Consider the following 26,747-nt stretch of genomic DNA (forward strand, 5'->3'; position numbering starts at 1 on the left):
TGTCCTCTCTGTCAGAGTCTGTCTTGTATTAGAGCTTGTACCTCAGAGCCTGCCCTCTCTGTCAGAGCCTGTGCCGTGTATCGGAGCCTGTGCCGTGTATTGGAGCCTCTGCCGCGTATTGGAGCCTGGCTTGTATCAGAGCCTGTGCCGTGTATTGGAGCCTGTGCCGTGTATTGGAGCCTGTGCCGTGTATCGGAGCTTGTGCTGTGTATCGGAGCCTGTGCCGTGTATTGGAGCCTGGCTTGTATCAGAGCCTAAAATGCATAACAACAACAGCATAAAGCAACAACAACACAGCAGCAATAATAAAGGTAAAAATAATGATAACGCTTCATCCTCCGGGAGTCACCTGCACGCCCAGTACTCCCAGCACAGACTCATGGCCTCCAGTTCTTTCATCTGAGATGCAAGCCTTAAAGGCATCTTCAGGGAACTCTAGAATCAAAAGAGAGAGACAGGGGCGGAGGTGTTAGAGAGCTCACAGGATATGTAGCAGACACAGGAAACCACAGGACGCGTGGCACCAAGAGACACCACGACGACTACAACAGGAAAAGTCACACACGGGTGGCCACTCAAGTAAGTAACTAAAATCAGAGGATGCAGAGTACACCCAGGAAGGAAACCACCTTCATGACCCCTTCTTTGAGTAGCAACATCTTCATGCAAGCTTTCTTCCTCCACTCGTCCTAAGCCGTGGTCATCTCTCTCTTTGAAGCAGACTCTAAGCAGCACCTTGTGGCCCCAATCCTGGCATGGGAAGATGGCAGTGAACAGTCACCCAAACCATAGAGCACTGAGAGGTTCTTGGTTGCCATTGATGTGGAAAAGGACTCTGCACTTTACTCCAGCTAACCAGTGGTAAAGTGCTTGTGCTTGGCTTTAAACATGGAGAAATTGGTATACACCTGATTGGCTCATTTAAGTTACCTATAAGTCCCCAGTATATGGCACAAAGTGTCCCCAGGGCCTGTAAATGTCACTAGAAGACTACAGCACCCCTTATAGCAACCACTACAGCGTCAGAGTAAAGAGTGTTTGCACACCTACCACTGTAGCCAGGCTGTGAAGCTTTAAACTGCATATTTGACCTGTCACAATGAACCCTTTGGGCAGGATTCAAACCTTCCCTCTAAATACTAATAAGTCGCCCCTCCGGTAGGCCCTGGTGCCCATAAAGGCAGGGTGCCTGGTATCTAAAAGTAGGACATGTAAAAGGTTCATAGTCCACAGGTCCTTACAGTGGAAAAACATAAACACTATTTTCACTGTAGCAAGGTGAGGTGCTTCATTATAACACCTCATAATGCTAATTTCAGATTGGTTACAGCTTGATAAATAGTTCAAGGATTCATTTTAACATTTAAACAAAATCCAATTTAATGGTAAAGTCGAATGTTGTCTAACTATTACAGAAAATGTGCTTTGAAATAGTCACTTTTTGTCTGCCTACAGCGGATGGAGGCCTTACTGCAAGTATTCAACTGGTACGTGAGGTGAACTGCCCTCTGTACAGGGACTATGGGCATTGGATGTGGGAAGGTGATATACTCCCCTCGACAAGAAGGTCTGGGGGCTGAGGCCCGGCCCTTGGTGCACTTCAAAGGAGCTCCAAGTCACAGGCAGATGAAGCTCACAGCTGGGCTTGCCTCCCCTTTTGTCCTTCTAGGAAGCCAGGCACCAACCTTAGTGAGAGGGAGAACTGCCCCAAAACTGGTTTAGAATGTTGACTGGTAAGCATCCTCTTTGACATTAGAGGGTCAAATCCTGCTTGAATGTCACATCCTGCTTGACATGTCTGTTGGGGGTTTTACATGTAACATTTAGGGTGCACTTGAAAGGGATCACTGACATATTATTGATGCATACAATATTCAAACACCAAAATATAGGAAATTAAATATCCATAACAAAAATATTGACGTCCTACCCCTAACTAGTAAAATGACAAATATGAAGAACACAAATATCGTTGTCACAAATATCGATTTGCACATTTATCTAAAGCAAAAATATCGGAAACAAAAATATCGCTACCTTTAAATAAAAATATAACATGTCAAAAATATGCATTCACACAATATTGACTACAATGTTATAGTCAAAATGATTAAACATTAATACATATAAAAAACACTTTTTACACAAAACATATATTTTAAATAATCCTAAAACATTTTATACACTTGTTTACATTAAATAAAAATTGGTTACATCAACAAAACCTTTACCATTTACCTCAATAAATTATATAACTAAAATAATAACAATACAACCCAAAACAAATAACATTAACTACAAACATTGAAACAGCAGCGTAAATAATAATACATATAAATACATTTATATTCAGAGCTATCAAGCTTTATATCATACATTAGAAATAAAACCTAAATTAGCGTTTACTATAGAAGGACATAACTGACAAAAAAAATTCAAACAATAAACAAACTAACCAATAAAATACAATTATAAACAACTTTAACCCCAAAAATCACACAATTAAACCAATATATAAAAGCACACTAATTTTAACAACTTTGGGGCATATCAACAACAACCGGCGATAATTATCGCTCAGCGCTCTTAGCGTGAGGATAATTATCGCCGGCTAGCGTGAATTTTTATCGCTGAGATAGCGTGCTATTAGCAACGCTTATCTCAATAGCGATAAAAATCTACACGCTAACAGGCTAACGTGAGATTATCGCTGGAAACCCAGCGATAATCACACGTTACCTTGTTGATAGGGACAGGCAAACTTAGCCATGATATCCTCCTTCCATAGGATATCATGGCTAAGTCTGAAAATTAGCAGACGTAAAAAAGCAGCGTTAACCGCGGTTAGCGCTGCTTTTTTTGTCTCTAACAGGGTTAGCGACATTCTTGATAATAGGAGAAATGTCGCTTAGCGACATTTCTCCTATTATTTTACTCTGGAACGCCCCCTTTGCATCTCATTAGAGATGCAAGGGGAAGCGTAGAGTAAAAGGGTGCTAACTTGCAAATTTGCGTGTTAGCACCCTGTTGTTGATAGGGCGCTAGTTTTATCTCTGCTTTTTTGGCTTTTAAAGCCAAAAAAGCAGAGATGAAGCCCTTGTTGATATGCCCCTAAATACTTCAAAAACAACAAACGCTGCAAGACAAGGAAACTCCGCTGGATTTTCTGACCAGACCATTAAAAAGAAATATATACATCTCAACAACTATATAACCAAGTAAGTAAAACTTATGTTTAACCCCTTCAGCGCGGCGCAGATTACCGCGCCGTGCTGAAGGTTCGTTGCGCGGGCTGGGCCGTGACGGAGCGGTCCCGTCATGCGCACAGCGCGACCGAGGCGCATGACGGAACCGCTCCGTCACACGCATCGAAGGGGTTAACCCCTTGAGTGCCCCGCCCTTTCCACGCCCTGTGCCGGGCGTTTCATTAGCGGGCGGGCTCATGACGAGATAGTCTCGTCATGGGCACAGCGCAACCGCGGCCCATGACGAGACCATCTCGTCATGGGCACTCAAGAGGTTAAACTAAAACATACTTGTTTATAAACATAAAAATGTAAAATAACAAGTAATTATTAAAACACTCTTCAGGCTCTATCTCTTTACATAGACTTCCGAAAAGAAAAAAAAACACTTGAAAATGTGATAAACTCCCAGAAAATAACAACAATGATAAACCAGCAAAAAGATATAAGAACGTGAGTATACATAAATAAACAACAAACTATAACCTCAGCCAAATAGCAAGTCAAAATAAACATAACGACCACAATGTGTACAAACAACCAACAATAATCTATATTCACACACTATTGGATTGCTAAAAAAATCCAATAACATTTGATCTAAAACACACTAACCATAACTAAAAAAATAAATTTATATTTATTCACAGAAAAAAACATAGGTTTCAGGGGTGTTATAGTTAGCTGCCCATTTCACTCATACAAAACCATAGAAATTCCTCCGTTTATAGTTAGTTCTGCTAACTATAACTCACGCGCCCGCAATGCACTGCTGATGATGTCACATATTGCATCATTCATGACATGGTCAGTGACATCACTGATTACATCTCAAATGACATCACTGATGACATCACTGATGACATCATCCACTGAATGTGGTTAAGTTTGAAATTTAAATATGTTTTATATATATACCAATCTGTATTGAAGATTGAGTGGATATATAACTGTCTGGATGGACGATTTAGTAGCTGTCTGACTGTCTTTTTAAGTGAGTAATTAAAAGTGTCTCACTTAATACATGGATTAGTAACTAAACTATGTGAATGTGTGCAGCACTGTCTCTGTTGTTGTATAACATGCTGCATCAGTTGTTCACTAACTACATGAGTGTGTATATTAGTTATTGATTAGTTGGGTGAGTATTTGTATGGGACACTGAGTTTGTGTGTGGTTGGATGGGGTGTGTGTAACTCTATGCATAGATGTGTGAATGGTTGATTGACTAGGTGTATGGGTTTAAGAGTGCATGTGGAAACAGTTGTTTGGGTGACTGAGTGTATTTATTTGTGTGTTGCTGAGCGAATATATGTTTTAGTTGTACATCTTCAGCAAAGTAAAAAAATAAAAGGCATTGTATGTGAGAGTTGGTGTATATAAATAAGTATGTGTAAGAGTCAGTGATTGTGAGAGTAACTATATTAATGAGTGTATATGTGTAATGGTGCTTTTTTAACATATTAACGATGAGTTACTATGTGTTTGAATAAATGAGGTGTTGTTGGATAATTGTGTAAGTGAGTAAATTTAAGTGCAATACATTTTTTACATGAGTGAGTAGGATGACTGCATAACCGACTGAGATGACTGCTGATGTGTCAATGTCTATATATGTGTATAAGTGCATTTTATAGTGTTCTATTAATTAATGACTGCATGTATAGATGATTCTGTTGTTGAATGGGTAGTTGTGTGTGTAGACTTAGGAATCAGTGAGTGGGTATGTAGTAACTGGTATTGGTGTGTCAATGGTTTCAAATATGGTATTCTGTATTTTATAGTGAGTGATGAAAGGTTATACTAGTGTATGATGAGGTGTATCAGATTGTCACGTGGATGATGTCATCAGTGATGTCATTTGAGATGTCATCAGTGATGTCATCAGTGATGTCACTGACCATGTCATGAATGATGCAATATGTGACATCGTCAACAGTGCATTGCAGGCGCGTGAGTTATAGTTAGCAGAACTAACTATAACGGGGGAATTTCTATGGTTTTGTATGAGTGAAATTTTATTTATTTATTTATTTAGAAAGTTTTATAGAGCGCGAACAAGATCCTTGCGGATATCAGAGCGCTTTACATAACACTGGCTGTAAGAGGAACAAAACAGAAATATGCAGTGAACAATCATATAAAAAACAAATGAGATCAAATATAGAAGGAGGAGTTACAGCATGCAGTGCTCATGTAAATTTTGCCATGAAAAGCGCTTTGACTTCTTTTTTGAAAGCGGTGGAGGAGGCATTCCGTCGGGTTTCGGGGGGAAGAATGTTCCAAAATTTGGGCGCCATCCCAGAGAAGGATCGATTATATGTTTTCTTTTTGTTGAACCTTTGAGGTTTCAGTAAAAGGTTTTCGGCACTCCTGGAAGTCCGCAGACCACCAGAGGTAGCTGGGAGAGTTGTGGTGTAAGGCTTTATGAGTCATGCATGCCACTTTTAGGAGGATTCTAGCTTCAAATGGGAGCCAATTCAAGGATTTCAAGTCCGGGGTAATGTGTGCAGATCTTTTCGAGCCAGTGATGAGTCTTGCCGCGGAGTTGATAGACGCTCTTAAGGGTGCTGTTGCAGCTTTTGGTAGTCCACACAGAGAGACACTTCCGTAATCCACACAAGGGAGGACTAGCGCTTGTACTGTCAGCTTGAGGTCCTCGAGTGGCAGGAAGGGTTTCAGCTTCCTTAGGGTGCTTATCTGGAAATTAGCTCTCTTTGTGGCGTTACTGATGTGTTTTTGCATCATGAGGTTGTTGTCGAGAGTAATCCCCAAGGATTTTGCAGAATCCACGATAGTAGGTTGTACATTGAACGGGGAGAGCTGTTTGATCAGATCATGCATGTCTGGAGGCTGAACAGCAGTTTAGAAGAGTGCATTTCAGATGGGGTGAGGAGAGGGAAGAAGAGGGGTCTGGAGGTACAAGGATTCTTCTAAGGTTATTAGCACAGACTCCTCTGTTGTTGTGTGTGGCGGGTCTGCGAAGGTTGAGGGGGATAGTCGGGATGGTAGTCTGAGATGATGGAAGGGAGTTGGTGGGGGAGGGTTCGTAAGAGTGCAGAAGAGAGAGGAGATCGCTCTCCGAGAGTAGATTGGTGGTGCGCATAGGGCGTGTACGAAAATGGGCAGCTAACTATAACACCCCTGAAACCTATTTTTTTTCTGTGAATTTCTAAGGTTTTTTAAATGCTAATATCTAACTATAACGTCTCTGAAACCTATGTTTTTTTTCAGTGAATTTCAAAGGTTTTTTAAATGCTAACTTTTAAGTGTGATAGTAGTTATATCTATTTTTTGTACTGATTTTCTACAGTTTTTTAACTGTTTATTTATAAATATTTTATTCATTAAATAACATTATATATTTTTCTGAAAATTGCAACAAAACATTTTTTTTAATTAAAACTGAAATATTGATTAATTTTCTTGTTTTCATTTTTTATTTCAATATATTTATAATTTTTTCTTTAAACAAAAATTTTCCGGAGTCGCGCACTCAAAGTGTACACATCACGGTGGGTGCGCGCATTCTAGTCGCCATTTTAGAAAAGTCATGAAGGATCCGCGTATGGTATGAGACGGCTGCGTGTTTTTCAGTTACATCATATACATTTAATATCACGTGATATGCGCGATTGGTATGCTCCCCCGCATCTGCGACACATGTACGAGATGTTTGCGCGGTTGCGGGTCCCGCGTGACATCATATACGTGCTGGGGGACGCTGGGTGCGCGACTCCCGCAAAAAAAATGTATGTTCCAAAATGATATGTATGTGTCTTTAATATACATATTAAGGCAAGAGATTATGTAAGATATTCATCAAAATAATATATTTGTAGTTATAATAAACTTATATTATTTTTAAATATATTTTCGCGAAGTCGGGTGCGTGCATCGTGAGTGCAGAAAACCAGGTCAGCAGAGCTGCTGTAGAGCCAGAGAACCAGGTCAGCAGAGCTGCTCTAGAGCCTAAGAACTAGGTCAGCAGAGCTGCTCTAGAGTCAGAGAACCAGGTCAGCAGAGCTGCTGTAGAGCCAGAGAAACCAGGTCAGCAGAGCTGCTTTAGAGGGTGAGAACCAGGTCAGCAGAGCTGCTCTAGAGTCAGAGAACCAGGTCAGCAGAGCTGCTCTGTAGCATAAGAACTAGGTCAGCAGAGCTGCTTTAGAGCCAGAGAACCAGGTCAGCAGAGCTGCTGTGGAGCCAGAGAAACCAGGTCAGCAGAGCTGCTTTAGAGGGAGAGAACGAGGTCAGCAGAGCTGCTTTAGAGCCAGAGAACCAGGTTAGCAGAGCTGCTTTAGAGGGAGAGAACCAGGCCAGCAGAGCTGCTTTAGAGGGAGAGAACCAGGTCAGCAGAGCTGCATTAGAGCCAGAGAACCAGGCCAGCAGTTCTGCTCTAGAGCCAGAGAACCAGGTCAGCAGAAAGCCAGAGAACCAAATAAGCAGAGCTGCTTTAGAGCCAGAGAACCAGGTCAGCAGAACTGCTTCAGAGCCATAGTACCAGGTCAGTAGAGCTGCTTTAGAGGGAGAGAACCAGGTCAGTAGAGCTGGTCTAGAGCCTAAGAACCAGGTCAACAGAGCTGCTCTAGAGCCAGAGAACCAGGTTAGCATAGCTGCTCTAGAGCAAGAGAACCAGGTCAGCAGAGCTGCTTCAGAGCCATAGAACTGGGTCAGCAGAGCTGCATTTAGAGCCAGAGAACCAGGTCAGCTGAGAGCCAGAGAACCAAATCAGCAGAACTGCTTCAGAGCCATAGAACTGGGTCAGCAGAGCTGCTCTAGAGCCATAGTACCAGGTCAGCAGAGCTGCTTTAGAGCCAGAGAAACCAGGTCAGCAGAGCTGCTGTAGAGCCAGAGAAACCAGGTCAGCAGAGCTGCTTTAGAGTAAGAGAACCAGGTCAGCAGAGCTGCTCTAGAGCCAAGAACCATGTCAGCAGAACTGCTTCAGAGCCATTGAACTGGGTCAGCGGAGCTGCTTTAGAGCCAGAGAACCAGGTCAGCAGAGCTGTTGTAGAGCCAGAGAACCAGGTCAGCAGAGCTGCTCTGTAGCATAAGAACTAGGTCAGCAGAGCTGCTCTAGAGCCAGAGAACCAGGTCAGCAGAGCTGCTCTAGCTGACACTGACTGACTGACACTGACTGACTGACTGACACTGACTGATTGACACTGACTGACACAGATTGACTGACACTGACACTGACTGACACTGATTGACTGCCACTGACTCACTGACACTGACTCACTGACTGACTGCCACTGACTGCCACTGATTGACACTGACTGCCACTGATTGACTGACACTGAGTGACTGACACTGATTGACTGACACTGACGACACTGATTGACTGACACTGACTGACTGACAATGACTGACTGACACTGACTGACACTGACTGACTACTCTCTACTACTCTACTACTGACTCTCTACTACTCTCTCTCTACTACTCACTCTCTACTACTCACTCTCTACTACTCTCTACTACTCACTCTCGACTACTCTACTACTATCTACTACTCACTCTCTATTACTCACTCTCAACTACTCACTTTCTACTACTCTACTACTCACTCTCTACTACTCACTCGCTACTACTCTCTACTACTCACTCTCTACTACTCACTCTCTATTACTCATGCTCTACTACTCTCTACTACTCACTGTCTACTACTACTCTCTCTACTACTCACTCTCTACTACTCTCTACTATTCACTCTCTACTACTCACTCTCTACTATTCACAGTACTACTTTCTACTACTCTCTACCACTCACTCTCTACTACTCGACTACTCACTCTCTACTACTCACTCGCTACTACTCTCTACTATTCACTCTCTACTACACTCTCTACTACTCTCTCTCTACTACTCTCTACTACTACTCTCTATTATTCACTCTCTACTACTCACTCTCTACTACTCTCTACTACTCACTCTACTACTCTCTGCTGCTCTCTAGCACTCAATCTCTACTACTCACTTTCTACTACTCTCTCTCTACTACTCTCTACTACTCACTCTCTACTACTCACTCTACTACTCTCTACTACTCACTCTCTACTACTCTCTCTCTACTACTCACTCTCTACTATTCACTCTCTACTACTCAGTCTCTACTACTCGCTCTCTACTACTCACTCTCCACTACTCACTCTCTGCTACTCACTCTCTACTACTCACTCTCTGCTACTCTCTACTACTCGCTCTACTACTCACTCTCTACTATTCTCTACTACTCACTCTACTACTCTCTCCTACTCTCTACCACTCACTCTCTACTACTCTACTACTCACTCTCTACTACTCTCTGTCTACTACTCACTCTCTACTACTCACTCTACTACTCTCTAATACTCTCTCTACTACTCACTCTCTACTACTCTCTACTATTCACTCTCTACTACTCACTCTCTACTACTCACAGTACTACTTTCTACTACTCTCTACCACTCACTTTCTACTACTCTACTACTCACTCTCTACTACTCTCTACTACTCACTCGTTACTACTCTCTACTACTCACTCTCTACTACACTCTCTACTACTCTCTCTCTCTGCTACTCTCTACTACTACTCTCTATTATTCACTCTCTACTACTCACTCTCTACTACTCTCTACTACTCACTCTACTACTCTCTGCTGCTCTCTAGCACTCACTCTCTACTACTCTACTACTCTCTCTCTACTACTCACTTTCTACTACTCGCTCTCTACTACTCTCTACTACTCACTCTCTACTACTCACTCTCTGCTACTCTCTACTACTCTCTCTGCTACTCACTCTCTACTACTCACTCTCTGCTACTCTACTACTCTCTACTACTCGCTCTACTACTCACTCTCTACTATTCTCTACTACTCACTCTACTACTCTCTCCTACTCTCTACCACTCACTCTCTACTACTCTGCTACTCACTCTCTACTACTCTCTCTCTACTACTCACTCTCTACTACTCACTCTACTACTCTCTACTACTCACTCTCTACTACTCTCTACTACTCACTCTGTACTACTCACTCACTACTACTCATTCTCTACTACTCTCTACTGATCACTCTCCACTACTCATTTTCTACTACTCGCTTTCAACTACTCTCTACTACTCACTCTACTACTCACTCTCTACTACTCTACTACTCTCTCTACTTCTCACTCTCTACTACTCTCTCTCTACTACTCACTCTCTATTACTCTCTACTACTCACTCTCTACTACACACTCTCTACTACTTGCTCTCTGCTACTCGCTCTCTACTACTCTCTAGTACTCACTCTACTACTCACTCTCTACTACTCTCTGCTACTCCACTACGCTCTACTACTCACTCTTTACTACTCTCTACTACTCTCTCTCTACTACTCACTCTCTACTACTCACTCTCTACTACTCTCTGCTACTCTCTACTACTCACTCTCTACTACTCTCTCTCTACTACTCTCTACTACTCTCTCTCTCTACTACTCTCTACTACTCACTCTGCTACTCACTCTCTACTACTCTCTAATACTCTCTCTCTGCTACTCACTCTCTACTACTCTCTACTACTCACTCTCTACTACTCACTCTATACTACTCTCTACTACTCACTCTCTACTACTCTCTACTACTCTCTACTACTCACTCTCTACTACTCTCTACTACTCACTCTCTAATACTCACTCTCTACTACTCACTCTCTACTACTCAGTCTCTACTACTTGCTCTCTACTACTCACTCTCCACTACTCACTCTCTACTACTCACTCTCTACTACTCACTCTCTGCTACTCTCTACTACTCTCTCTGCTACTCACTCTCTACTACTCACTCTCTGCTACTCTCTACTACTCGCTCTACTACTCACTCTCTACTATTCTCTACTACTCACTCTACTACTCTCTCCTACTCTCTACCACTCACTCTCTACTACTCTACTACTCACTCTCTACTACTCTCTGTCTACTACTCACTCTCTACTACTCACTCTACTACTCTCTAATACTCTCTACTATTCACTCTCTACTACTCACTTCTACTACTCTCTACCACTCACTTTCTACTACTCTACTACTCACTCTCTACTACTCTCTACTACTCACTCGCTACTACTCTCTACTACTCACTCTCTACTACACTCTCTACTACTCTATCTCTCTGCTACTCTCTACTACTACTCTCTATTATTCACTCTCTACTACTCACTCTCTACTACTCTCTACTACTCACTCTACTACTCTCTGCTGCTCTCTAGCACTCACTCTCTACTACTCTACTACTCTCTCTCTAATACTCACTTTCTACTACTCTCTCTACTACTCTCTACTACTCACTCTCTACTACTCACTCTACTACTCTCTACTACTCACTCTCTACTACTCTCTCTCTACTACTCACTCTCTACTATTCACTCTCTACTACTCAGTCTCTACTATTCGCTCTCTACTACTCACTCTCCACTACTCACTCTCTACTACTCGCTCTCTACTACTCTCTACTACTCACTCTCTACTACTCACTCTCTGCTACTCTCTACTACTCTCTCTGCTACTCACTCTCTACTACTCACTCTCTGCTACTCTACTACTCTCTACTACTCGCTCTACTACTCACTCTCTACTATTCTCTACTACTCACTCTACTACTCTCTCCTACTCTCTACCACTCACTCTCTACTACTCTGCTACTCACTCTCTACTACTCTCTCTCTACTACTCACTCTCTACTACTCACTCTACTACTCTCTACTACTCACTCTCTACTACTCTCTACTACTCACTCTGTACTACTCACTCACTACTACTCACTCTCTACTACTCTCTACTGCTGACTCTCCACTACTCATTCTCTACTACTCGCTTTCAACTACTCTCTACTACTCACTCTACTACTCACTCTCTACTACTCTACTACTCTCTCTACTTCTCACTCTCTACTACTCTCTCTCTACTACTCACTCTCTACTACTCTCTACTACTCACTCTCTACTACACACTCTCTACTACTTGCTCTCTGCTACTCGCTCTCTACTACTCTCTAGTTCTCACTCTACTACTCACTCTCTACTACTCTCTACTACTCCACTACGCTCTACTACTCACTCTCTACTACTCTCTACTACTCTCTCTCTACTACTCACTCTCTACTACTCACTCTCTACTACTCCCTACTACTCTCTACTACTCACTCTCTACTACTCTCTCTCTCTACTACTCTCTACTACTCACTCTCTACTACTCTCTACTACTCACTCTCTACTACTCTCTCTCTACTACTCTCTACTACTCACTCTACTACTCACTCTCTACTACTCTCTAATACTCTCTCTCTGCTACTCACTCTCTACTACTCTCTACTACTCACTCTCTACTACTCTCTACTACTCTCTACTACTCATTCTACTACTCACTCTCTACTACTCTCTACTACTCACTCTCTAATACTCACTCTCTACTACTCACTCTCTACTACTCACTCTACTACTCACTATCTGATACTTTCTCTACTACTCCCTACGACTCTCTACTATTCACTCTCTACTCTCTATTACTCGCTCTCTACCTCTCTACCTCTCTCTACCTCTCTCTCTACCTCTCTCTCTACTACTCTCTACCTCTCTACCTCTACCTCTCTACCTCTATACCTCTACCTATACACCTCTACCTCTCTACCTCTCTGTACATGCACACATATGCACATATATATATGCATATATATGCATATGCATTTACATATATGTATGTGTATATATATACATATATAAACACATAAATATAATCTGCATATCTATATCAATATAAATGCATGCAAACATATACATATACATATATGCATACATATGCATGGTATGTACATGAAAGTTTGAAAAACTCTAATACAAGCAAAGCTAAAAAGCCACCTAATTACAAACAGAATTGCTTTAACTTAAACGAGGGCGAGACCTATTGCATTTTCAGTGCTTGTTTACTTTGATTCCATCAAGAAGGCATTCAGATGTGGCACACATTTTCCATAAATTCTGAATGGTAGCACTCTAGTTGCTCATTAGATCACTGTAGTAAAGATACTACTCACCAGGGAAGTCTGCTGCTGGTATTCAAAGTGCATGTTTCAGTCTGCATGTCAGAATTTTTTAATGAAATGGAAGAGGATTTGAGAAGTCAAAATGTGCCCTAATCTTTCTTTCTGCAGCACTAATCATATTTCTATGGCAAAATGAACCCCCTCATTTTGTTCCTTTACAAATTAAATGTTTTAAGTGTTACCACTTTATTCCATTCAAGATGGCATCAGGTGTGCCATACTTTTGTCATAAGTAAGACTGTTAGCGCTCTAGTTGTTCTTTAAAACACTCTGGGACATTCTGTCATTGGGCTATAATAGGGCTACATCTCTGTGATATTTGTGCTACATTTGGGCTCTTTTGTCTCTGGTGGCCATCTTGGGAGACTTATTTGTTTTGAAGTTTCCTAATTTCCTCATTTACAACAATCTCCTCAGTAGGAAATACTTTTAGGTTTTTTACTTTCATTCCATCAAGAAGGTATTCAGATGTGTCACACATTTGCCATGAATTCAGAATGTTAGCACTCTAGTTGCTTATTAGATCTCTGTAGTAAAGCTACTGCTCACCAGGGAAGTCTGCTGCTGGTATTGAAAGTGCATGTTTCAGTCTGCATGTCAGAATTTTTTAATGAAATAGAAGAGGATTTGAGAAGTCACTCAAAATGTGCCCTAATTTTCTTTTTTCCGCACTAATCATAATTTCCATGGCAAACTGAACCTCCTCATTGTGTTCCTTTTAAATTAAACTACTCACTCTCTACTACTCACTCGCTACTACTTTCTACTACTCACTCTCTACTACTCTCTCTCTACTACTCTCTACTACTCTCTACTACTACTCTCTACTACTCACTCTATACTACTCTCTACTACTCTCTCTCTACTACTCCCTCTCTACTACTCACTCTACTACTCTCTACTACTCACTCTCTACTACTCTACTACTCTCTACTACTCTCTACTACTCGCTCTCAACTACTCACTCACAACTACTCACTCTCTACTACTCTCTCTACTACTCACTCTCTACTCACTCTCTACTACTCTCTCTCTACTACTCTCTACTACTCTACTACTACTCTCTACTACTCACTCTCTACTACTCACTCTCTACTACTCTCTACTATTCACTCTACTGCTCTCTACTACTCTCTACCACTCACTCTCTACTACTCTACTACTCTCTACTACTCTCTACTACTCTATCTCTACTACTCCCTCTTTACTACTCACTCTACTACTCTCTACTACTCCCTCTCTACTACTCTACTACTCTCTACTACTCACGCTCTACTACTCACTCACAACTACTCACTCTCTACTACTCTCTCTACTACTCACTCTACTACTCTCTACTACTCTCTACCACTCACTCTCTACTACTCTACTACTCACTCTCTACTACTCTCTACTACCCTCTCTCTACTACTCACTCTCTACTACTCACTCTACTACTCTCTACTACTCTCTCTCTACTACTCACTCTCTACTACTCACTCTCTACTACTCTACTACTCACTCTCCACTACTCACTCTCTACTACTCGCTCTCTACTACTCTCTACTACTCACTCTACTACTCACTCTCTACTACTCTACTACTCTCTACTACTCTTTCTGCTACTCACTCTCTACTACTCTCTACTACTCACTCTCTACTACTCACTCTCTACTACTCTACTACTCTCTACTACTCTCTCTACACTCACTCTCTACTACTCACTCTCTACTACTCTCTACTACTCTCTCTCTACTACACACTCTCTGCTACTTGCTCTCTACTACTCACTCTACTACTCACTCTCTACTACTCCCTACTACTCACTCTACTACTCACTCTCTACTACTCTCTACTACTCACTCTCTACTACTCCACTACTCTCTACTAATCACTCTCTACTACTCACTCTGTTCTACTCTCTACTACTCATTCTCTACTACTCTCTTCTACTCACTCTCTACTACTCTCTCTCTACTACTCACTCTCTACTACTCACTCTCTAATACTCGCTACTACTCACTCTCTACTACTCTCTCTCTACTACTCTCTACTACTCTCTACCACTCACTCTCTACTACTCTCTACTACTCTCTACTACTCACTCTCTACTACTCTCTCTCTCTACTACTCTCTACTACTCACTCTACTACTCATTCTCTACTACTCTCTCTCTGTTACTCAGTCTCCACTACTCACTCTCTACTACTCTCTACTACTCACTCTCTAATACTCACTCTCTACTACTCTCTACTACTCACTCTACTACTCACTCTTTACTACTCTCTACTTCTCACTCTCTACTACCCTCTACTACTCACTATCTACTACTCACTCTATTACTCCCTCCTACTCACTCTCTGCTACTCTCTCTACTACTCTCTCTCTACTCTCTATTACTCATCCTCTACTCTCTACCTCTCTCTACCTCTCTATCTACTACTCTCTACCTCTCTACCTCTACCTCTCTGCCTCTACGTCTCTACCTCCACACCTCTACCTCCCTACCACTCTCTACCTCTCTCTACACACACACATATGCAAATATATATGCATTTATATATATGTATGTGTGTATATATATATATACACATATATATAATCTGCATAGCTATTTAAATACAAATATAAATGCATGCATACATATACATATATGCATGTTATGTACATGAAATTTTTAAAAACACTAATAAAAGCAAAGCTAAAAAGCCACCTAATTACAAACAGAATTGCTTTAACTTAAACGAGGGCGAGATCTATTGAATTTTCAATGCTTGTTTACTTTGGTTCCATCAAGAAGGCATTCAGATGTGACACATTTGCCATAACTTCTGAATGGTAGCACTCTAGTTCGTCATTAGATCACTGTAGTAAAGCTACTGCTCACCGGGGAAGTCTGCTGCTGGTATTCAAAGTGCATGTTTCGGTCTGCATGTCAGAACTTTTTAATGAAATAGAAGAGGATTTGAGAAGTCAAAATGTGCCCTAAGTTTTCTTTCTGCAGCACTAGTCATAATTTCTATGGCAAAATGAACCCCCTCATTTTGTTCCTTTGCAAATTAAATGTTTTAAATGTTACCACTTTATTCCAATCAAGATGGCTGCAGGTGTGCCATACCTTTGTCATAAGTAAGACTGTTAGCGCTCTAGTTGTTCTTTAAAACACTCTGGGATTTCTGTCATTGGGCTATACTTGGGCTACATCTCGGTGATATTTGTGCTACATTTGGGCTCTTTTGTCTCTGGTGGCCATCTTGGGAGACTTGTTATGAAGTTTCCTAATTTCCTCATTTACTGCAGTCTCCTCAGTAGGCATACTGTCAGTTTTTTACTTTGATTCAATGAAGAAGGCATTCAGATGTGTCACACATTTGCCATAAATTCAGAATGTTAGCACTCTAGTTGCTCATTAGATCACTGTAGTAAAGATACGGCTCACCAGGGAAGTCTGCTGCTGGTATTGAAAGTGCATGTTTCAGTCTGCATGTCAGAATTCTTTAATGAAATAGAAGAGGATTTGAGAAGTCACTCAAAATGTGCCCTAATTTTTCTTTCTGCAGCACTAATCATACATTCTATGGCAAAATGAACCCTCTCATTTTGTTCCTTTTTAAATTAAATGTTTTGAATGTTACCACTTTATTCCAATCAAGATGGCTTCAGGTGTGCCATACCTTTGTCATAAGTAAGACTGTTAGCGCTCTAGTTGTTCTTTGGAACACTCTGGGAAGCTGCAGTAGAACACAAAGGAATCAACTGACAGTCTCTGCCCTTGTTGGAGGTACATGTTTTACTGAGAATGTCAGACTTCATTCTCACATGACTGAGAAAGATAATGTGAATTTACAGAAAATATGCTCTCAGTTTAGCTTATAGATCACCTTCCAAACCTCTGTGGGAAAAGCATGTGAAAATAGTTTTCTCTCAAACATGATTCATGATATCCCAGCAGAAGGCTTTTTCACATGGTAAAATCACCTTAGAACATACTACAATTCCTAAAATGAGTATGGTACCATCAACAAATGATTTATAATGTAACTAAAGTCTTAAAACCTTCTATTAACTGCAATGCTTTTTAATGAGGTGCTATCATGTATATTGGTCCCAAGATGGCTGCCAACACTTCTTGGATGAAGTGCTGACAGCCAATCAGATCTCACAATGAGATGTGTGGTTAGGCTCCGCCCAGATATGTATATGATTTTACTTTTGATTTTCTCAGGAACTACTGAACGGATTTACACCATATATGCAAAAGGCACATGCCTGACCTGAGGACTACCTCTTTGCCAAATTTCAAGTAATTCTGTTCAGCCGTTCTGGCTGTAGCTGTGTCTAAAGGTCCTATGGAAAAATGCATGGGGAAAACGCGTTTTGGGACCCCCTTTTTTCTCGGCTCCCGCTTGACGAATCACCCCGAGACTTTCAGGGTAGGAGCTGAACGGAGCGCCCCATTAGTTTTGAAAATTTTGCGAGGATTCGTCAACCGGCGCCAAAGTTATTCAAAATAGAATTTTGAGATTTCCTACGGAAACTAGGTTGTAACTATAACTATCTACTGGCGACCGCCAGTAGATAATATATATATATATATATATGTTATGTTATATCATGTTATTTTGATTCGTAACACGCACAGATACTCAGGAGAGTCCGGGCACGAGGCAATGAGGGGAAAAAGTCTTGTATTAAATAAAGAGATGTGTTTTCAGGTTCTTCTTGAAAGTCAACGGGTCCTGAATGTTCCGAAGAGCGAAATGAAGAGCGTTCCATGCAACAGCAGCTTTCCGGGCAAGAGAGCTGCCTGCAAGCCTCTGACATTTAAAGCGAGGGACCTGGGCGAGGCACTGGGACATGGAACGCAGGTGTCGCGCTGGAGCATAAAAAGAAAAGCGTTTTTGCAGGTAGATAGGGCCATGACCATGAAGAGGGCGATGGGCCATAACTAAAGATTTAAATTTGACCTGTTCGGCTACGGGAAGCCAGTGGAGAGAGCGTAATTGAGATCTCACGCTAATCCTGGAGTCTCAAGAAGAAGTCTGGCTGCCGCATTTTGGACCACCAGGAGCTTTTTTAGTAGATAGCCCGAGATGCCAACGTAAAGGACGTAAGCATAATCCAGCCAAGACAGAATAAGGGCGCAGATAACAGTTTCTTTCGCCGCCCTCGGCAGGAGAGGGAGAAACTTCCTTAAGGTTTTCAAAAGGCCAAAGCAGGTCCCAGCAAGTTTCCTGATCTGAGTAGAAAAGGAAAGGTTCTCCTCGAACCACACTCCCAGGTTCTTATCGAGCTTCTCTGTTGAGGTGGGAAGAGGGAACTCAGGCGGCCAAAGAGTTTTCTTAAAATCTGAAGGAAACTTTCCAAAAAGGACTTGAGTTGCGTAGCGGCTAGCCAATAAAAAATAGAAGACAAGCAGTGTTGAGCATTGGAAACAGAGTTCACGTTCTTATCCCAAGTAAAGAGAAGCTGGGTGTCATCAGCGTAGGCCATAACCTTAGCCCCAAGGTCCTCTGCCAGATACACCAGAGGTGTAACATAAATGTTAAAAAGTAGGGGGCTAAGGGAGGACCCCTGGGGGACTCGTGTGGTCACTAACTGGGAAGAAGAGGAGGACGATGGAAGCCAGACCTGCTGAGCCCGTCCTTCCAAGAAGGACCTCAGCCAGCCCCAAACAGTGCCCGACACACCGATCTTGGTTAGACGCAAGAGGAGGAGAGAGAGTGGTACTGTGTCGAACGCTGACGACAGGTTGAGCAAAATTAATGCTGCCCTCCCGCCGGTGTCCAGACACTCCCTACTTGCCTCCGAGACCTCCACCAGGGCAGACTCGGTACTGTGGGAGGCCCTAAACCCTGACTGGGCTGAGTGCAGCAGGCCCTCCCTGTCAGCAAACTCAGTGAGTTGTTTGTTCACCACCTTCTCGCACACCTTGGCCAAGCCAGGCAGGAGGGAGATGGGACGGTAATTCACTGGGCTGAGTAGGTCGAGCGACGGCTTTTTTAAAAGAGGCAAAATCTTGGCATGCTTCCTGACCTCTGGAACGCAGGCTGCCTGAAGAGACAGCGTGATGATGCCATTCACTTCATTACTAATGGTCTCAGCAACTGCTGCCAACAATCTGGTCGGACAAGGCTCCGAGGGCGAGCCCGACTTCAGGCCCTTAAGAATTTTAAGGGAATCAAGAAGATCCACAGGCCTAAAAGCATGCAAGGAATGATTGGGGTCAGCAGGTGGTGACACCAAAGCTGCCCCAATACCACTGTCACAGGAGAAAAAAGCTGCCTGAATTGAAAGGATTTTATCCCTGAAGAAATTAGAGAGATTCTCGCACCAGGCATCTGTGGATGGAGACGCCCTAGACTGAGCGGCAGGGGACGTAAAACTCTGGACAATTGCAAACATTCCTTTGGCATTGTTTTTGGCAGAGTCAATATATGTATATATATATATATGGGTCCCTCTATGCCTGAAAGGGAATTGTTTAGACTTATACTGGGTCCTCCCTTGTGCTCCCTTGTGTCTGGACAAAGCTGTACCTCTCTGAAGAGCTCTAATGAGAGCGGACACGTGTCAGGGGTTGCTTTTATTCATTTCAGGTTGGCTTGGATGGTATTTACCTATCCAAAGCTGTAATACTGGGCCTGGAGAGGTAAAAGGCTTTGGCCATTTTACAGCTCGGCAAGGACAGCACTGTGCTATTCCTATGCTTTAAAACGGTGCTATTGAAATAGTAAAAGACTTTGTCCCTTTGTATCTCGACGTGGATGGCACTGTCCTAATCCTACGCTTAAAGACTTTGAAAGAAAATCAGACATTTGAGGTGAGCAAATTTAGAGTGTCGCTGGTGTTGAGAGTGCTCCATACTGGAGCTGCTTTCCACCTAAACTTGAGAACTACCCGGAGTCCCCTGCTTCTTTTTTTACATATATATTTTGTATAAATATATAACATCAAACAACACTGCGATAGTCCCAAAAAGCATCAATAAAAACCAAATCTTCTTCTTTCCTTTGTTGTTTTTTTTTTCTTAAGCAGTCAGAAAAAGCCATCACGTGTTTCGCGCTCCACTGTGCTTCTTCAGGGCTTATAGTTTTTCTTGAATCTTGTTATTCTTATTTTCCCCTTCACTTAAAACCATGCGCTTCCTTCAATGGTAAGTTTTTCTCGTATTACTCCATGCATCTTGAAATTCTCATCTTTTCCTTTATGAAATACAACCGTTCTTTTCTTCTATAATGAGTTTCTCCCCAAAAATCTTTATATACCATGTGATAAATCCTTTTAACTGTGCATTAAAATTCCTGATCTTCGTTGGGAAATGAGGGAGACGGACCAGGAGGCTTCCAGCCGGTCGTGCGACCTTATCAAGGGGAATTACACATAATGTCTCCCAGAAGAACAGGAATTATAATGGACAGTTAAAAGGAAGCACAGAAAAGAAACAAGAAGATTTGTTTTTTTATTGATGCTTTTTGGGAATATCTCAGTGTGGTTTGATGTTATATATATATATATATATATATATATATATATATATATATATATATTTATATATATTACCTACTGGCGGTTGCCAGTAGGTAGTTATAGTTAGGACCCTGTTTCCATAGGAAAACCGCAACATTCTATTTGGAATAACTTTGGCGCCGGTCGACGTATCCTCGCGAAATTTTCAAAACTAATGGGGCGCTACGCTCCGCTCCTACCCTGAAAGTCTCGGGGGGATTCGTCAAGCGGGGGCTGAGATAAAAGGGGGGTCCCAAAACGCGTTTTTCCCATGCATTTTTCCATAGGACCTTTAGACACAGCTACAGCCCGAACGGCTGAACAGAGTTCCTTGAAATTTGGCACAGAGGTAGTCTACAGGTCAAGGAAGTGCCTTTTGTAGGTTTGGTGTAAATCTGTTCAGTAGATTCTGAGAAAATAGCCTTTAAATCAATATATATATCTGAGCCAGCTTACGGTGCGCTTACGGTGCGCTTACCGTACGCGCACGCCGCCGTGCGCGAGCGCGATTCTGATTGGCTGTTAGATCTTAGTAAACATTCGAATCGGTCGAAAACAGGAAGTGGCGGCCGCCATTTTCTCTCTCGCAGTCTGTGAGGGGGTGAAAAAACAAAGGCCAAAAACATGTAAAGGGGCTGTTTAGACAGCTCCTAAGCACCTAGCCATGTTGAGGGAGTCCTCAAAGATCCCCCAAGGCCAAAAACGGAATTTTAATTTTTTCGATAATTTCGCCGATTACGCTTACCGTACGCTTACGGTAAAAATTAATTAAGAAAAAAAAAATATCCATACTATCCCCACCCCATGTGTAAATGGTGCCCGAAGCGCACCATATGTGCATGGCATATTACATATGTGAAAAATTAAAATATTACCTTTCGCAACGAAGCGCATCATATGTCCTCCATGTGCGCACGGTGCGCGAAGCGCATCGTGCGTACATGGCCCATCTAGCGCAACGTGGGCACGCGGTGCGCGTAGCGCACCACGTGCCCACCGTGCGTGCACGGCACTAACTGCGTAAAGTGGGCGCGCGGTGCGCAAAGCGCACCGCGTGCTCACTGTGCACGCACGGCACGAACTGCGTTAAGTGGGCGCGCACGCCACGAATGGCGTAAAGTAACTTAGCATTTTAAAAAACGTACAAATTCACTGAAATAACCATAGGTTTCACACACGTTATAGTTAGGAATTAGCATTTAAAAAACCTTGCAAATTCAGTGAAAAAACCATAGGTTTCAGACATGTTATAGTTAGCTGGAAATTTTACTGATAAAAAACCAATGAAATTCCCCCGTTATAGTTAGTGCAGGCAACTATAACTCACGTGACCGCAATCTTCTGCTGATGCTAATACTGTATTTAGACACTTATTTGCCCATGTCTTCTTCCATGAAATTTTAGCTATACATATATTACAAATATTTTCTTTTCATAAAGACACATATGTCATCAGCAGAGGATTGCGGTCGCGTGAGTTATAGTTGCCTGCACTAACTATAACGGGGGAATTTCATTGGTTTTTTATCAGTAAAATTTCCAGCTAACTATAACATGTGTGAAACCTATGGTTTTTTCACTGAATATATATATATATATATATTCACTGAAAAAACCATAGGTTTCAGGCACGTTATAGCTAGGAATTAGCATTTAAAAACCTTAGAAATTCACTGAAAAAACCATAGGTTTCAGGGGCGTTATAGTTAGCTGGACTTTTCACTCGTACAAAACCATAGAAATTCCCCCGTTATAGTTAGTTCAGCTAACTATAACTCGCGCGCCCGCAATGCACTGCTGATGACGTCACATATTACATCACTCATGACATGGTCAGTGACATCACTCATGACATCACTGATGACATCTCAAATGACATCACTGATGACATCACTGATGTCATCACCCAGTGAATGTGTGTTTAGCTGAAAATTACATATGTTTTATATATGTATATCTCAAGGTCGATGGAAGAATAAATGGGTATATAAGTGTCTAAATGGATGATTTGTTTTTGAAAAATTGATTGTATAACTGACTGATTAAGTGTATCTTAGTGAATACATGGCTTAGTGAGTAATGTTTAAATATGTAAATATCTGTATCAGTCTCTCACTTTGTGTATAAGTGGCTGCATGGGTTGGTGAGTAGCTACATGAGTGTCTATATAGGTTATTAGTTGGTTTTTGAGTATCAGTATAAGTGTCTGATGTCTGTATGGTTCGGTGGGGGGTATTACGTAGTGCATAGGTGCATGAATGAGTGACTCACTGTTTGTATGTGTTGAAGACAGCATGTGTGCAGGACTGTATGGGTGGATGAGTGTGTGCATGGGTGTGTTAGTGAGTGAATGACTGTCTCAATAGTGTCTCTATGAGTAACTACATATGTTTTAAACTAGTATATGTGACTATTGGTGTATATAAGTGAGTATATGTGAGAGTGAGAGATTGAAAGAGTTCCTGTATGAATAAGTATGTGTTTCTATAAGTGATTGTTTAAAAGACTAAGTATGTGTACGTTTCCGTAGAAGTAAGTGTGGTGGTGTGTGTATAACTGTATATGCAGGTAAACGGATGTTTGAATCTTTATTAGCATGAGTGACTATGTGTGTGAGTAACTTTATGGATGAGTGGCGTTGTGTAACAGGATGTATAGGTGTATGAGTACATATGATGAGTGAGTACATGTATGAGTGACTGTATAGGACTGTTGGTGAATGAGTGGATGTGGATGTGGATCTTACAATTACTGAGTAGGTTGTTGTAACTGGTATTGGTATGTCCATTGTTTTGAAAATTTTAATTTCTATTTTTGAATGTGTGTATCAAAGGTTATATTAGGGGGAGAGGAGGTCTGCCACTCTATCACAAGGATGATGTCATCAGTGATGTCACTGACCATGTCATGAGTGATGTAATATGTGACGTCATCAGCAGTGCATTGCGGGCGCGCGAGTTATAGTTACCTGAACTAACTATAACGGGGGAATTTCTATGGTTTTGTATGAGTGAAAAGTCCAGCTAACTATAACGCCCCTGAAACCTATGGTTTTTTCAGTGAATTTCTAAGGTTTTTTAAATGCTAATTCCTAGCTATAACGTGCCTGAAACCTATGGTTTTTTCAGTGAATTTCAAAGGTTTTTTAAATGCTAATATCTAGCTATGCCTACAGAGATAGGACATGTGAAGAAAGAAGGAAAAACGCACAGAAAGAAAAAAAAGAAATGCAGAAAGAAGCAACAGAAGTCCTGAAAGACGAAGAAAAGTGCAGGAAGAAGTATAACGTGCAGAAAGAACAAACAGAAGAGCAGAAACAAGCCTTGTTGAAAATCATCCTGTACCCTCAACTTTTTCAGATGGATACTGGTGGTAACTGAGTCTGACTAACCAGTCCTAGAGCCAGTGCTATGTTAAAAGACACTCAGAATACAGTGAAAACACCTACATACACTAGGGCACACTATGTGTTGGGGTCCCCCTGTGATTAACATGACCTCCTCTGTAAGCCCCTAGTATATAATAGGGCAGGGGATTTAAACTACCTCTTAAAACGCACCACAGGGCGTGTTTGAACACGTCACCTCATGCCCCATCCCCTCCCTTCCCCACTGTGTAAACACGCCCTGTAGCCGTTTTAAGTTGGGAGATTAAGTCCCCTTGAATCCTGAGGGTCCCTAGGGTCCAACTAGACCACTAGGTACCTCCAGTAAGCGCCACAGAGCTGCGTTGCAGAGAGGTGTAAAAAGTGGCACGGCCTGCACCACCTCTCTGCAACGCAGAGCAGTGGTGCTTACTGGAAGCACCTGGTGGGCTAGTTGGACCCCAGGGTCCCTCAGGATTGAAAGGGTATTATTTCCCCAACTTAAAAACGCGCCACAGGGCGTGTTTGCACACGTCACCTCAGGCCCCGTCCCCTCCATTCACCACTGTGTAAACGCGCCCTGTGGCCGTTCTGAGTTGAGAGATTAAGTCCCCTTGAATCCTAAGGGTCCCTAGGGTCAAACTAGCCCACTAGGTACCTCCAGTAAGCGCCACAGAGCTGCGTTGCATGGAGGTGTAAAAAGGGGCGTGGCCTCAGAACACCTGTCTGCAACGCAGCTCCCTGGCGCATACTGGAGATACCTTTTGGGCTAGTTGGCCCTCAGGGACCCTCAGTATTGAAGGGGAATTAATTACTCAACTTACAACTGGCCAGGGGGCGCGTTTGCTGAGTGCTGCAAGGAGGGGGCGTGGCCTCCGGCGCGATGCCGGTCTTTTTTTTTTTTTTTTTTTTTTAGAAGGAGGGCTGTGTGGCCCCCTTTCTTTTACTAATTTATTAGCCCTGGGGACCCCATCCCCCAGGGCCTGCACCCTAATTTTTTTTGTTGAAAAAAATTTATTTGGCCCTCCCAAGGCCTTAATCGGCCCCGGGGACCCCAACCCCCGGGTCATGGCCTATTTTTTTTTTATTCTTTAGGAGGGGGGCTGTGTTGCCGCCCTCCTCAGGCCACTTATGGCCCCGGGGACCCCATCCCCTGGGGCCTGCCTTTGATTTTTATTATTTAAAAAAAATATATGTTTATAGAAACACCTAGGACATGCTGGACAAACCGTATGTACCTATCACCATGACGATTTGCGTGATATTCATTAAAAGGCGACTATGCATACAATCAATCCACGTAGAATGTATTCACACCGCTAGTGAAGCTCTGACATGTCTGACACCCTACCGTGCCTAATCCCGGCACCCCCGCTGGTGGGTACTCTCCAAGTAGAACCCTTGTCGTTTATTTATTCAAACATGGGTAGCTATTGACGGGCACATTTAATACACATGCACACCAAGCCATTCAAAGGGGATTCGACAAAAATTCGACCAAACTATGCAAGAAACCCCCTCACGGTTAATAAAACACACATCCATCGCCGGATGTGTAATACTTTTTATTTTACTCTCTGGAAAGGAGACAAACCTCACTTGAGAGTCACAGCTTGCTCCTGGCTGAGCCCAATGCTGTGTTACACCCACCAGTGCCCGCCGAGTGCCACACACCTCTGTGTTGTATTCCACCAGCTAGTGCGTATGCTATGACACTCTCTAGCCCATGTGCACTGTAGCACCACCCTGTGAATATGTCATGCCACACTTGCCTTCGCATGGGTTATATTGCCCCATCTAACGTGCCTTCCTCGATGCCTATGTTATAACGCACAGTGCTATGCCATACATATTATAATCTGGGATCCATATCTTTGTCACAGTGCATATGCAACGTTACACTCCCCAGCACATATTTTATATTACAACTTTAGAGACTAGTTAGGTTACACAACACTGCCCTGTGCATATTACATTCCAAGGCGCATATCGCATAGCACGCTCTAGTGCCTGTGCTATCTCGCGCTCTCCAATGAATCTGTCATTGCGCACAATGTATTGCATATTATATTTCACGCCCGGTTCATCTTATATCACACTTTTTAGTGCATAGTTTATACCATATACTATATCTAATTTTCATTTTCAATCGTGCTCTCAGGACTATGTTCTATATAACACTGCGTCCACCTACCCTTTTCACGGGCATTACATTTTGCGATGGGGGGTGGAGGGTCAGGGGATGTTTCTGCCAAGTGAGCCCGGAGTCACAGTCCCAAACGTCCTCTTCTTCATGAATAAAAGTGAGATTATGCTGCATACTTGTTCATATTTTAAGTAGTTCGCACAGACACACATTTTAAAAACAATAAAGTTCCTAATAGCCACCTTCTATGAACAGTTAGCATGCTGCCCCATCCCCCTCCTCCCTATCCTCTGTTGTGTGAATCCATGGACTAGCCTCCTCCCTCCTGCCATGCATGGTCTGATGTGCTGCCACTGCCCTCCATTTAGCATGATTTACCAGTCCACTCCTCCTGCCCTCCATTGCCCAATTCTATGGCCCATCATTGACCTCCTGCTTAGCCTC

At 42.4% G+C, this 26,747-nt stretch overlaps 1 protein-coding gene across 1 annotated transcript in view; it reads right to left on the bottom strand.

Moving 5' to 3' along the window:
- Positions 1–331: 331 nt before the first annotated feature.
- Positions 332–26,747, bottom strand: part of LOC146869006 (adenylate kinase isoenzyme 5-like) — a 544,010-nt gene continuing 517,594 nt past the window's right edge. The window contains exon 8 of the mRNA XM_085625003.1: positions 332–435. Coding sequence (XP_085481129.1) covers positions 332–435 — 104 coding nt within the window. The remainder of the gene's footprint in view (positions 436–26,747) is intronic.

Source organism: Triturus cristatus, chromosome 1_2 (genome assembly GCF_964204655.1).
Source record: "Triturus cristatus chromosome 1_2, aTriCri1.1, whole genome shotgun sequence".
Lineage (NCBI taxonomy): Eukaryota > Metazoa > Chordata > Amphibia > Caudata > Salamandridae > Triturus > Triturus cristatus.